The following is a 13,045-nucleotide window of genomic DNA, read 5'->3' on the forward strand; positions in this document are numbered from 1 at the left end:
GTAAAAATTACTCCGACAACCCCTGAAAAATTTTACAACAGTTTTCCAATTGCTTCAACATTTTTGGTAGGTTTAATAAAATAAATAATAAAAAAAAATGTAATTTCCTGTTTAGGTTAATAAACTAAGGATGTACTTTTTTACGATAGCTTTTACAATAATTTAGTTTTAATGCAATACAATAAAATCGAAGAGAAATTTTTATTATCTTGCGTCAGAATTTTACGACTTATGTATTCTGAGATACTTAAAAAGTTTACAAGTCAACTAAATTCTAGTAATTACAAAGAGAATTGGGAAGAGTTATGTTCAGATTTAATTACTGTAGTGAGTAATGACATTCTACTGTTGGTATCCAACTTAATGCGATTTCAGTTTTGTTAAAATGTTCTAAAAAGCCCTGTCTAATACTTACAAAGTTTTATCGAACGACATTTTGTATAATTGTCATTTAGAACAACAATCAATGTCAAATTTGAATATTGATAAATCAAATTACTGGGGCGGGGCTAACACGCTACAGTAGAGTCTCCTAAATTCGAACGCTCGGGGGGTATTTCTGACATTTCTCACCTCTCAAATTCGAACGATTTTTTCAAAACTAACGAAATTTATGTGAGATTAGATTGTACTTTGAATCAAATTCCCGTACTTTCTCACAAGTCTTAGTAGTAACATATTTATTTTTCATTTTATACGATCATAACGTATGTAAACATTCAGGAAGAAGCACATAAAATATGATTTGCATTCATCCAGAATACGAACTTTTTAACATAACCTCACAATTGACATTTTGAATCCAAACGGCGTTCGAATTTGAGAGATTCAGATTTGAGAGACTCTACTGTACATGCAATTAAGCCAAAGGTGAGTAAAAATCGTTTGAAATCAAATAAACGTCAAAATAAGTTTGCCCAATTAGCGTTTTGACAATTGATGTGCACTTTTCATTTGACGTTTGTTCGATTTCAAACAGTTCTTGCTCACCTCTGCTCTACACATTGGAATTATACACATTGATTGTACAGTAGACTCTCGCTAATTCGGCTCTTTTAAGATCGGGCTACTTTATAATTCGGGCGACAGTTAAATTCGAAAAAAGTTTGTTGACATTTTTCAAGTTCGATTATGATTATCAAATGAAGCAAATATGCTCAAATTTGTCATGATTTGTCTTAGCTTTGATGTGATTTTGCATTATTAAGAGGTTTTCATGAAATTTATATTAGGGGAGACTGGGACAAAAATTGTCAAAACGATAATTTCAATATTCACTTTTTTTTTAAATAAAAGAGACTGAAGCTTGAAATTTTTAGTATAGATAGCCTTTATGAACCTTCTTAAACTTACAAAGTTTCAATGGATTCGAGGAAGGAATTTGTGAAATAAAAAATAATGAAATTTTGAGCCCTATTTTTGGAATATTTGGCTTACAAAAAATAACAATACTGTTTAGCTCAATTTAAGCACATTTCTCGTTAAGATAGAGAAAAATTATCTGCGACAAAGTTGTAGAGGAATAAATTTCCTATAAAAATATGTCTATTTGATATTTTTAACGTAATGTCCAACGCACAATAACTTTTATTTTGTAAACATGTTTTTGACATTTTAATGAGAGTGAATGAGATCTAGATCTAGTCATCTCGCTCATTCTCATGGAAAATTTGGAAAACATATGTTTACAAATAAAAGTTATTGTGCGCTAGTCATAAAACGTCACAAATTATCCGAAGACTGTCAAAATTTGCCCCAGCAATTTTGACAATCTCCACAAAATCGACTTTTAGAAAATGATTCGAAAATCCCATTTCTTTCGAGATAGAGGAAAATAGTCTTCTACAATGTTATAGAGCAGTAAATTTCCTATAAGAATATGCTCATTATAAAACGTTATAAAAAGTTTTCTCAGAGCTCATGAAAGAATTAAATATGCGTTTCGACAAGTTTTGCCCCAGTCTCACCTACGAATGAACATATAAACTCAATATGATTATGCAGATGAACAAAAAATCGTTGCATTTCAAACAATTAGTTGCCCGAATTTGTCTCTAATTTGGTTGACATTTCGGTCTCAAATGCCCGAATTTGGGAGAGTCTACTGTATAGTTTTCATCTAAAAAATTCTTCATCAATTCAACGTTTTTGAAACGTCAAAATTCTGTCAAAACGCAATCTTATATGAAAATTGCTCCCAATATATAGAGCGCTTTATTTGAATTTAAGAGATTCAGATTTTGAAAGACTGTTCTGTAATAATAATTCTTTTTTGATCGACATTTCTCATGGAATGTCGATCGACACATCAATTCAAATTCGAATTAACGCTAAATTTTCATCGTTATGAACATGTATAGACTTGGCTATTTGAAAGGAAAATTATTCCCTGCCCTAATTTTCAAGCTGGAAATGAACATTGATATATGAAGTGGTAACATTTCCTCTGCCTCTATTGTAGGTGAACATCCTGCTGCGATGCAACATAACTCAGCAGAAAGGACCACGAGGATGGAAGCGCGTGAGAGGATCTGTGCATTTATTGCTGTGACATTTCTAGTTCAATTTGCAAGCAACATATTTGGGTACTGGACTTCCTCAGCAAACCATCCACCCACCGCCCATCCTTCAAGTGTGAGATGAAACTTTCACCAGAAGCTCCGGACATTCTCCTTGGCTTTCAGGCAGCCGGATGGATGGCACTGGCACTTCCATACAATGCAAAATTCAGAGGCATTCATCCCGAGAGGAAAAGCAAGAGAGAGTGAAGGGAATGTGGGGTGGGTGTGAATATATAATTTGAAGAAAATTCAATATTTTCCAAAGGGGATGTGCATTAAGTGGCTATGAAGAACGCTGAACTTGTTGAATTTCTTTTCTTACTAAATTCACATATTGAAATTTTTACTGAGCACACGATGAATGGTAAAAGAGAAGGAAAAAAAACTGACTATATTTCCTCATAAATGGGAAAATCATCAATTTGTAGGGCAACCTGAAGAGAGAAAAAAGAGAGAGAAATTAATTCCAAGGGCGAAATTCATTTTCTTCGATTAATATTAATGAAAAATCTCCTCCATCAGGAAGACAAACAAGGAAAAGGACTGAAAGTATATGCAACAAACTCAATTTTTCAGCTGCATGTCACAGGAATATGAAGAAAACTTTTCTTGCACCAGATAAAAAAAAGAAAAATAATATTTGTGAAATTTTCTCCAAGCACCAAGATATCAAACTCATCCCACCGTTCGCCTGTTTTTCTTTCTGACTTGGTGATATTTGACAAAGAGAGAGAGGAAGAGTGTCCCAAGCAGAACAGATTACGTTAGAACACACTGAATCCTAATCCTTAAAAGCATTTCCTTACACGAAAATGCTTCCTGTCTCTTCCTCGAAGATGAATGACGGAAAATAATTGCTGCGGAACTCAAAACTATTTTATAACATTATATGCTATGCACAATAATATTGCATAATCTTTCCTTTTCGCATTCAACATTCACTTCTCTTCAGAACTTTCGTCCCTGGGATAATTTAATGAGTATGTTATAGCTCTTTCTCTTGCCTCCCTCGGTAGATCTTTCACAACTCTTTACATTTCTTATCTCTCTATGAAGTTTATATTTTTAACTACTGATAATGTGATACTCAAATGGAACTACATTAAGAAATTCAAGTTTTGATGATCAAGGGGCGAATTCTGCGTACAAGTGAGAAAATTACCTCATGACAAAAATTTAATGAGAATGATAAAGAGCTATATTCAGCTTCAGTAGGGTAAGTGTGCCAAATTCCGACCAGCTTGCAATTCCGGCCACCTTTTTAGTTCCTCGAATTTCCATGAATTTTTAGTTTTTACATACCTACTCTAGAGATTATACAATGCAAAAGAATAACAAAAAATGTATCTTCGACAAACGAGATGACGTGAAAAAGATATTGGAAGAATTCCCGAAGTGCAAGGAACTATGAGAATGAAGGTGGCCGAAATAGGGCACCAAAGCTATGTCTACATTTTATTTTTTTTTTTAAATGTATTAAGAATTATTTTAAAGTAAATAAAGACGATAAACTTTCTACAAGGTTCTAAGCAACACTCTTTAAGTAGAAGGAATGAAAAAAAATCAATTTCTATTAAACATATTACATTTTAAACTTGAGACTTTGGCGCTTGCATGCAACTATGCCGAAATTTGGCACACTTACCCTAACTTTGCACAAGATTTACTCATTTGGAAGCCGCAAGGTGCAGCTAACAGTTGGCAAAGTCATTTCGTTTATTTGAAAGCCTCCGGAACTTCTAGCAAATAATTCTCATATGACAATTCTCACAAGTTGCAGAATACGCCCCCAGGAAGGAAAAGTTGAAACTGGATTTTCTTCGACGTGAAATTACAGTGTCTACTGATAAACCATGTGAAAATCATATTTGATTTATACGTTTTATAAAATAATTTCCGTAAAAATATCTTTAAGTCATAAGATTAAAAAACAATAATTGCCGAGATTGTTAAGACTCTCACCTAATAATTTTGTCTAATAAAAAATTAAATAAGATTGATAAAACATTTTATATATCAGTAAATTGTTCTAGATGGATCATATCTTTTAAATAATTTAGGATTCTTTAATTTTCAATTTTCTAAGTACTTATTAAAAACCTAAAACTTTCTTTCTTTAGAACATATTTGTAAAATTTAAACAAAAAGAGGTGTCAAAGTGTCCCAGGCTTTGCTAAATATTCGAACTCGTAACTTAGATGCTATACCTCAAAAGTACTTTCACATCATTTACCGTTTATCAGTTCTTAACCGATTTGAACCGATTCATAAATCACTCAAAACATCGCCTAAATTATCTGAAAAGTAATAAAATTGATTTTCAGACAAAAATTACTTATCGGTTCATTTCCGGTTCTATTACCGATTGGAATCGGTTCAGACTTGTTAGAAATTTCAAGACCTTTCCAATAAGATCATGATAACAGCAAAATGAATGGACAAACAGGGAAACGTTAAAAAAAACTGGGAACTTCATACAGTGCCCGCTTCATAATCCGGATGATTGGGAGACAATATGACAGATGTCCGCTTCGTAATCTGGATGGATTTTTTGAATTTGTTCAACGTCTTGAAAATATAATACAAGGTTTTTTTTCTGGAATTAGAATAATAATTTTAAAGAAGATTTAAAAGACATATAATTAGAGAATTCTATACTATTATACTTCATTTATTAAACAGAAACATCACAGGATAACTTATTTTCATTGCTGAATACTCGTGCATACATAACCTCAAAATGAATTTAAATGTAACCGTCAATAACTCGTCCAGATTACGGCGATCCGTATTAGAGAGCGGGTACTGTATTTTCAAAATTCTGCCAAAATAATATGACCCCTATGCTCTAGACAGACTTATGCCACAAGCCGAGAGATGACTATAATTAAAATAAATTAATTAAATAAAATCATTTAATTTATTTTGAAAAAAATCATAATTTTTTTCAGTCTAATTCCTAATTTGAATAATGTTAAATATTTCATTAACATTAGTTAAAAAAGCTGCAATAAAAAATTAAAGTCTTGAAGTTTTTGTTGATTTAAAATTTTTAAATTAATTAATTCTTTTTTGATCTTTCTATTATCCTAAAAATTTCATGTATCTATCATTCGGTGCCGACCAAAATTCCGAAAAACCAAAATCCCGAAAGCCAAAATCCTAAAACGCCAAAATAAAAAGAAGAAGAAGAAAAAGATCTGTGGGATAGTTATTTTTTGGGAGTTTTCGCTGTTTTGGCTTTTCGGGATTTTCGCGTTTCGGGATTTTATTCATTATTTTATCGTTAAATAATTACACTGTGCAACAGTGATTTTGTCCCTGGGTTTTCATGCTATTTTTTCTATTGCTAGAACCAAATGATTTACGAAAATATTTATAATTTTGATTTCATTTTGCATCTTTTGAATCTAGGCAAAACCGTTTTTGCCGTTTTTTGATATCCCATATCTCTTATTCTGCTGAACCGATTTATTTCTTAATATGGTAACATTTGTTCTCCTTTACATACCCGATAAGATAATCCTTTGGACAGATGGAGTTCGTACAACTGACACCAGGGGCGCTGTAGTCTCATATATGTCAGAAAATCTGGAAAAACCGGACTTTTTAGCAACTTTAATCAAAAATATCTCGAAAACTAGGACTGTTCCTAACAATCTGTTTAGTGGGTTTGATAGAGAATTTTATTAGCTACATTTTCATTCATGTACAACTTTTCTCTCAGATTGTTTTTTAACCTCGAAATTGAGGTTCAAACGAAAATCGATCACTTAGCCAACTAGGCATTATTCTTTTATAACTAGAAAATTAATTCGAGAACTTTTAAATTTAGATTATATTAAGTGTAGCCTCAAAAATTCAATAAAAGAAGGCTTTCAGGCTTCGCACACACTATGGCTTCGAACACTTATTTTTCCTATGTACCTTTAATGAGTTTGACCTATTTTTTCAGTAAGAGTGTCAGCCGTGTACAGTCGATCTTTTTTTCAAGGTTAAATTATACATAACCTCAAATTCAAGAATAACCTCTAACAAATAAAAAAAAACTAGGACATTAGAGCGAATCTATAAAACTATTTTCTAGGCACTGTATTTCTCGTCCTAACCTAATTTTCGAAGAGAATTCTATCGTCACCGCTATTCTTTCCCATCAAAACAAGAATATTTTATCATAAATCGAATAGGTCTTAATTCCACCTGAATAATTTTATAAGAAAATCAGCCACAATTGCGAAAAGAAATAAAAAAAATAGTTTTTTGTGAGAATAGCTACATTTATTGTGTGTGAAACTTTTCCCACAAGAACTTGCAGATAAAATTGTGAGGATGGAGAAAGAGAAAAAAAAATACCATCTTGCAGGAAGGAGGAGGAAAAACCTTGGGATGATGAAAAAAAAATCGCAGAGTAGAAACCCCACCTCGGCTGAGTTTCCATTTTTCATTATTCGAGAGCGAGAAGAAAATAAGATAAATTAAATCAAGAAAAAGTTTTCCCATTTCCCCACAGCCATCCACACATAACCCTCTCAATTTGGCGGGCAAACTGTAAGATGAGAGAAGAAGTTTTTAATAATTTTTCAAGAAGTAAATAAAATAGTGTAATAGAAACTATTTCTTCTCCCACATCCAAAAAAAAAAACTACTGAGATATACAATCGTAATGTTTTTGGCTAAAAGGAAAGAATACAAAAAAAAGAGAATCATTCACAATCCAACAATTTCTGGCAAAAGAAAATAAAGCACGAAAGGGATCTCTTGTACAACTTCTTTTCCAACTCGGATCTCCGTTCTCCTTTTTATCCTTTACTCCGAAGAACAGCCCCATAATGCTCTCACGGAGATACATAAATTTATACTTTAGCCATTCTTTACGAATAAATCGGCGTATGGGAGGTTTTGAAGTGAATAAAAAATTGTTCAATTGAAGCTTCACGAGAAATTGAATGAAATATTAAAGAAAAAAAAAGGAAAAACAAATTGAGAATCAGGAAAAGGAATAAATATTATTTTTCTTGCAAAATCGACTCTTAGCAGGTCTCCCACGCACTTTGTGGTGCTCCTGAAAAACTTTTAACTGATTTCCCAACTTCAATCCTCAACCATTTTTTTCCCATCAGAAAAAAAAACACATTTTATTTGAACTTAACTCAAAACCGTTACATTTTGAATTATATCCACTCAAATTTCACCCAATAACATATCAAAAACATTCTATACACAAATCTCTACTCCAAAATTCTCTCTCGCACTCTTTTCAGAACACCAATTTAAAAAAAAATGTATAAAAAAAATAATAAATAAATAAAATGAAGTAATGCGGAAGCGTCTCTAAACTTTTGCAGTCCCCTGTAAAATTGTCAGATAAGCAAAAGTTCCCCTGTAAATACCATAGAAATGCGATAAGCTTAAAGGTAAACTGATGTCAAATGTCCCCAAAATAAGCACACAACTCATCTCCTAGATTAGACTTAAGAGGATAGAAGGATAAAATGTAAAATTCACTGTAAAATAGAGCAATTGCAAATTAATGTTAATAAACGAATGAGAAAGAAGAATCTTCTGTTTTAACGATGTTTATCCATATTCCTGGACAAGAGAGCAAACAGCAGGTAACTTAGGGTAAATGAATTGATTTCTTTTGTTTTGGGGAAAGTGGGGCTACTTTGAATTGGGGCAGCTTTGAAATTGGGTTTTTCCTCCTATTTTATTGAGCCTTTTAATGGTACAATTAATTTGCACAATAATGGCTTTTTTGAGAAAAATGAGTTTGAATTTTGATGAATTTTAACGCTATCGCAGCGCCACCTGTGGTGACTTTTTGAACTTTCATCTGAAAGTGCTCATCGAGACGAAACCAAAAACCAAAAAATTTAGGTCAAAATGTTAATTAGAACCGGAGATAGAGGCCGGTCAATTTTCGAACTTTGACCCCTTATGGCTCGGGTCAGGAGTTATCGATCGACTTAATTTTTTTTATTTGATAGGTATAATATACGGCTACAACATACTAAAATTTGAGCCCGATGCGCAAGGGAGTTTTTGAGTGAATAGTGTCGCTAGCGGTGGTTTTAGGAACTTCCGATGTAAAAAGCGAAGTGGAATTTCATGAAGGCTTTCCAAAACGCCCTTACCTTTTAAATTCCCACAATTAGAACCAGAGTTAATGGGTATTTTAACTATTTTGTTTTTGCCCTTATAACTCGGGTCAGAGGGATCAGGGGACCCTAAGTTTGGTATTGATCGAAAGCTCTAAAGACTAAATATTGAAGCTGAAATATTGAAGCTGAATATTGGGTTGACTTATGATGGAAGTCCCCCGAAGACCGTATATTCGTATCTCTTACATTTTGGACTCTAATAGCTAACAAGTTTATGGACAGAAAAAGAGAATAAAAAAAAAATGGACAATTACGGTTACTTTACCAATTCATTGTCGATTGCGACCGATGCAGTCGAGTTGGAAATTTCAATACCTTTCCAAAAAATCTAAGTTTAATCAAATCGGTTGAAAAATAGGCCTCCTATAGTGGTTAAACTTTAACCTTCAAAAATTCCAGATAGTCACTTTTTTAGGTCATAAGTATGTTTGGACAAAATGTTCACCTGGATGACCTCCAAAACATATCTAAAAATAAAAGAAATCGTAGGAACCTGCAAAACAAAACAAACTGCAAAACATGGTTTTGAAGGGGTAGAGGGGAGTGGGGCAAAAAAGGAAAAACCGTTTATGTCCTATAAATGTGTGGGTTCCTGTATTACCCGGAGGGTTCTTCACGTTCATTGTAAGTTCTCTGAACAAATTAACTCGAGTTCCTCGAAATGCATTTTTACCACGCGGCATTTTTTTAATTAATTTAGGTATATTTCGAAATAGGGGACGGTGGGGGACTTTTTTTAGGACACATTTGGCAAAGGCAGCGTTTTCAGCAAAAAAAAAATGCTAAAAACGCTGCTGTTTTAGCTAACTGTGCTCGCTGGGGAATACGAACCATATTTAAATAAACTCGAGTTCCTCAAATTTGAACTCCGCAAATTTGAACGACAGTTGCATTCAAAATGTAAAATATGAGGTTATGTAAAAGAAATTTTGCATGGAGTCTGAATTAGAACAATTTTTCTCTGGTGTTTCCTCAATATTGTCGTATTATATTAATTTCCTCAACAAATTCCACCTATTTAACAACAAATTCAATTGATAAACTTCTCTAAAGTTATTTTCCTTAATTTAGGAAAAGTGAATTTTACATAAATACCGTAACGTTTTTGAAAATATTGTTGAAATTTGAGGAGTGAGAAATGTCCCGTCAAATCATTGCTCTACCTGCCGATTTTACTCGGAGGTTTTTTGAATTGTAACGGTATATTCTAGTACATTCAGAGGAAATCTGTAGATTTTCGGCAGAAATTCTTCCGAAAATCTGCAGATTTTCGGCAGAATTTCTGCATTGGAAATCTGCATAGTCTCCATTGTCTCAACAAAAATATTGTTGATTTATCAAGAAACTGTAGAAGTTTCAAAGAAAATTGTATGCTCTGCTTAACAAGCATTACCGATTAAACATTTTAGATAACTAAAAAGTTGCGAGCATAAACACAAATTTCTTAAAAATCGCCAATCGAATGATACAAAAAACACGAAATTTTGGTCGACACTGTGTTTAAAGATATCACTTCACTATTCTCTACTTATAACACGGTGTCGCAGAATTCTTTATTTTATATAAACACTGTGAAATCACCAAGAATCACTCTATTTATTTTTGCAAACTTCAGTGAAAAATATTCCATCTTTTCTGACACAGCTGTCTGGAAAGTCTGGAATGTAGAAAAATCTACAGAAAATTGGCAAAATATATACAGAACGTCGTCAGAGTGTGCACCAGGATTCGTCAGAAAATCTGCAAAAATTTCTGATGAATTTTGTCCCAAGCCCAAATAAAATTCGTAGGAATATCTACAGATTTCTCGGCAGATTTTCGGCAGAGGTGTAGATATTTTCTGCAGAAAACTTAAAGATATCTGACGAAATTATTTGACGGGGTCATCTATACCCCCCAAATGTTCAAATTTGAGGAACTCTACTGTATTCCGTTAGTTTCTCCTGAGAATTGACTATCTGAAAATACACAGGACAATTCCTAAATTATTTATGTTTTATTCTAAAAAATCTTTATTTTCAAAAATACTGCGTGCATAAACTACCCCGCCCTCCCCTACATTTTTACAAAAGGATTCCACTTGAAAGGGTTTTAGCAATTTTTTTTATCTTTATTTATGTTCTTTTTAATAAGTATTTAAATCAAATAATTTATATTTATTTATAATGCACCCTAAAAATGTGTGTATTTTTTTATTAATTAAAACAATTAAAAAGAGGTTAAAGCTAATGGGTTAACTCGGAATTTTAAATTTGAATAACAGTCGCGCACGCTGCGGCCTCTAGTGCTAAAGAAATGACTCTTGTTATACGCCCTCAGCAGTGCCTCTATCGGCGCCACGGCGTAATTTCTCCTTGAAAACATCAAAATTCCCGGAAAATCTCAATTTTCCTGCAAAATACCAAGGAAAACGTTCCAAATCCAAGTGGAAATTGTGCATTAAATCTCACTCTATCGAGTGGAAGTGAAAAGTTGCTTTTAAAAGCATTTGTTTCTCTGTGAACCTTTGAAAATCTTCGGCTTGCATCATGCCAATGCCTGCAGGAGTTTATCAGTCTTCTTCCGGTCCCTCTTGCTTCGACAGAATGAAGACTGGCTTCGGGATTGGATTCTGTGTTGGATTGGCCAGTGGAGCGCTATTCGGAGGCTTTTCTGCACTCAGGTGAGAGAGAGTGAGGTTATGTTGTTCCGGAAGGGGAGTTATTGATTGAATTGGTGTATTGTAGGTACGGACTGCGAGGCAGGGAGCTGATAAACAACGTTGGGAAGGTGATGCTTCAGGGCGGAGGGACATTTGGGACATTCATGGCTATAGGAACTGGGATTAGATGCTAAAGGCTTCCCGGAAGAAATAGTTTTTGTAAATATAATTGGATTATTCTCGGAACATAAAGTCTGTGTCTGTTCTAGGAGATTTTAAAGAGGTTTTATTTGAGTATAAAAAATAATAATAAAATCACTTATTGCCAAGATTTGTCCTGGGAAAGGGTTACTCTTCCATGATGCATTTTTCTACGAGTTCACGGAGGTTTGGATTCTCCATCGCAGCTGCGATCCGTTCTTTATCATTGATTTGCTTGTTGACTGTCCAAAGAGAAGGTAAATATTGATTCTGGAAGGTGATTTATGAGGCATACTCACTCTCTTCTTCCGTGGCATGGGCTCCCTTCTTGATAAAAATGTCCAGTTTGAGTCTGTGGTGGATATTCCGTTCGATTTTCACACGAATACAGAGGCCAATGAGCGTGGCCAGGGAGCAGTGAGGAACTGTTGGATTGAATTCCACCCGGACAACCTGAACATTGTTCTCTGTTGGTTCCTGAACGAAGATTCCATCCTCATAAACCACATTCAAATCCTCGAGAGTTTGTGGCTTCTCGGGGTCACGGATGGTTCTCAAGAAATCTGGAAGGATCCTTGTGTTATTTTCTGGATCAAACGCTTACCAGAGATCCGCAGGAATGCACCATAGATCGTATCCCTGAGATCATCGTTGTTCTGGTAGCCCAGATCGCAGAGAAGAGCTTCTCGCGCCACTGGGACAGCACTCGATGTCGATGCCATGTCTTTACTGCCACTGTCAGACTCAGAGATCCTCCTGAGGAATGACAACATTTTCTGTGCCATGCCACTTCCCAAAAGTGGCTAAATTATGCAACAAAAAACTATTTATTCTCGATTTTTTCTCTCTATTTTCCCCGTCGCGCAAAAAACAAACTTTGAGGGGAGGAGTCAGCTGATTTCGCCGCAATTCAGTGTTGCCAACACTGTTCCTCCTGAGATGCTCAAATCTCCCAAAAATCTCCTAAATTTCAAATGTTTCAATTTGAATATTCACCGGGCGGGAGTCCAGAGGGAGTATTGCCTTGTCAAGAATATACAGTGCCCGCTTTGTAATTCGGATGATTGGGAGACAATATGACAGATGTCCGCTTCGTAATCCTGATGGATTTTTTGAATTTGTTCAACGTCTCGAAAATATAATACAAAGTTTTTTTTTGCAGAAATAGAATAAAAGTTTTAAAGGAGTTTAAAAAGACATAATTAGAGAATTCTATGCTATTATACTTCATTTATTAAACAAAAACATCACAGGATAATTCATTTTCATTGCTGAATACTCGTGTATACATAACCTCAAAATGATTTTTAATGTAACCGTCGATAACTCGTCCGGATTACGGCGATCCGGATTAGAGAGCGGGCACTGTATTATTGCATACGAATCGAATTCTATACGAATCGAATACGAATTTTTCACATTGACTGCAGATCTTGCTTATATGATTCTTACAGTCGTATTTATTGCAATGTTCGCAAACT

General features: G+C 34.1%; 3 protein-coding genes across 7 annotated transcripts in view; 2 read left to right on the top strand and 1 right to left on the bottom strand.

The window, feature by feature from the left end:
• LOC129800777 (zwei Ig domain protein zig-8) overlaps positions 1-3,195 on the top strand; it is a 167,370-nt gene extending 164,175 nt beyond the window's left edge. For all 5 annotated transcript variants that reach the window (XM_055845409.1, XM_055845410.1, XM_055845411.1 and 2 more), the window contains exon 9: positions 2,462-3,195. In XM_055845409.1, coding sequence (XP_055701384.1) covers positions 2,462-2,643 — 182 coding nt within the window. In that variant the 3' untranslated portion in view covers positions 2,644-3,195. The remainder of the gene's footprint in view (positions 1-2,461) is intronic.
• A 7,833-nt stretch (positions 3,196-11,028) lies between these two features.
• LOC129800788 (reactive oxygen species modulator 1) lies at positions 11,029-11,636 on the top strand. The gene is made up of 2 exons (XM_055845427.1): positions 11,029-11,384; positions 11,449-11,636. Exons 1-2 carry the CDS (start codon positions 11,251-11,253, stop codon positions 11,555-11,557), a joined length of 243 nt encoding a protein of 80 aa, XP_055701402.1. The 5' UTR covers positions 11,029-11,250; the 3' UTR covers positions 11,558-11,636.
• On the bottom strand, positions 11,625-12,469 carry LOC129800783 (MIP18 family protein galla-1). The gene is made up of 3 exons (XM_055845421.1): positions 12,190-12,469; positions 11,864-12,127; positions 11,625-11,806 (listed from the first exon to the last, which is right to left on the bottom strand). The coding sequence occupies exons 1-3, from the start codon at positions 12,347-12,349 to the stop codon at positions 11,712-11,714; spliced, it is 519 nt and encodes a 172-aa protein (XP_055701396.1). The 5' UTR covers positions 12,350-12,469; the 3' UTR covers positions 11,625-11,711.
• Positions 12,470-13,045: the final 576 nt, after the last annotated feature.

Source organism: Phlebotomus papatasi, chromosome 2 (genome assembly GCF_024763615.1).
Source record: "Phlebotomus papatasi isolate M1 chromosome 2, Ppap_2.1, whole genome shotgun sequence".
Lineage (NCBI taxonomy): Eukaryota > Metazoa > Arthropoda > Insecta > Diptera > Psychodidae > Phlebotomus > Phlebotomus papatasi.

Excerpts from the sequence above, each read along its gene's own strand:
- LOC129800788 (XM_055845427.1), top strand. The coding sequence starts at position 11,251 with ATGCCAATGCCTGCAGGAGTTTATCAGTCTTCTTCCGGTCCCTCTTGC. Across the intron at positions 11,385-11,448 it reads GGAGGCTTTTCTGCACTCAG|GTACGGACTGCGAGGCAGGG; the intron begins GTGAGAGAGAGT and ends GGTGTATTGTAG.
- LOC129800783 (XM_055845421.1), bottom strand. The coding sequence starts at position 12,349 with ATGGCACAGAAAATGTTGTCATTCCTCAGGAGGATCTCTGAGTCTGAC. Across the intron at positions 12,128-12,189 it reads TCTCAGGGATACGATCTATG|ATTTCTTGAGAACCATCCGT; the intron begins GTGCATTCCTGC and ends GGATCCTTCCAG. Across the intron at positions 11,807-11,863 it reads CCATGCCACGGAAGAAGAGA|TCAACAAGCAAATCAATGAT; the intron begins GTGAGTATGCCT and ends CTCTTTGGACAG.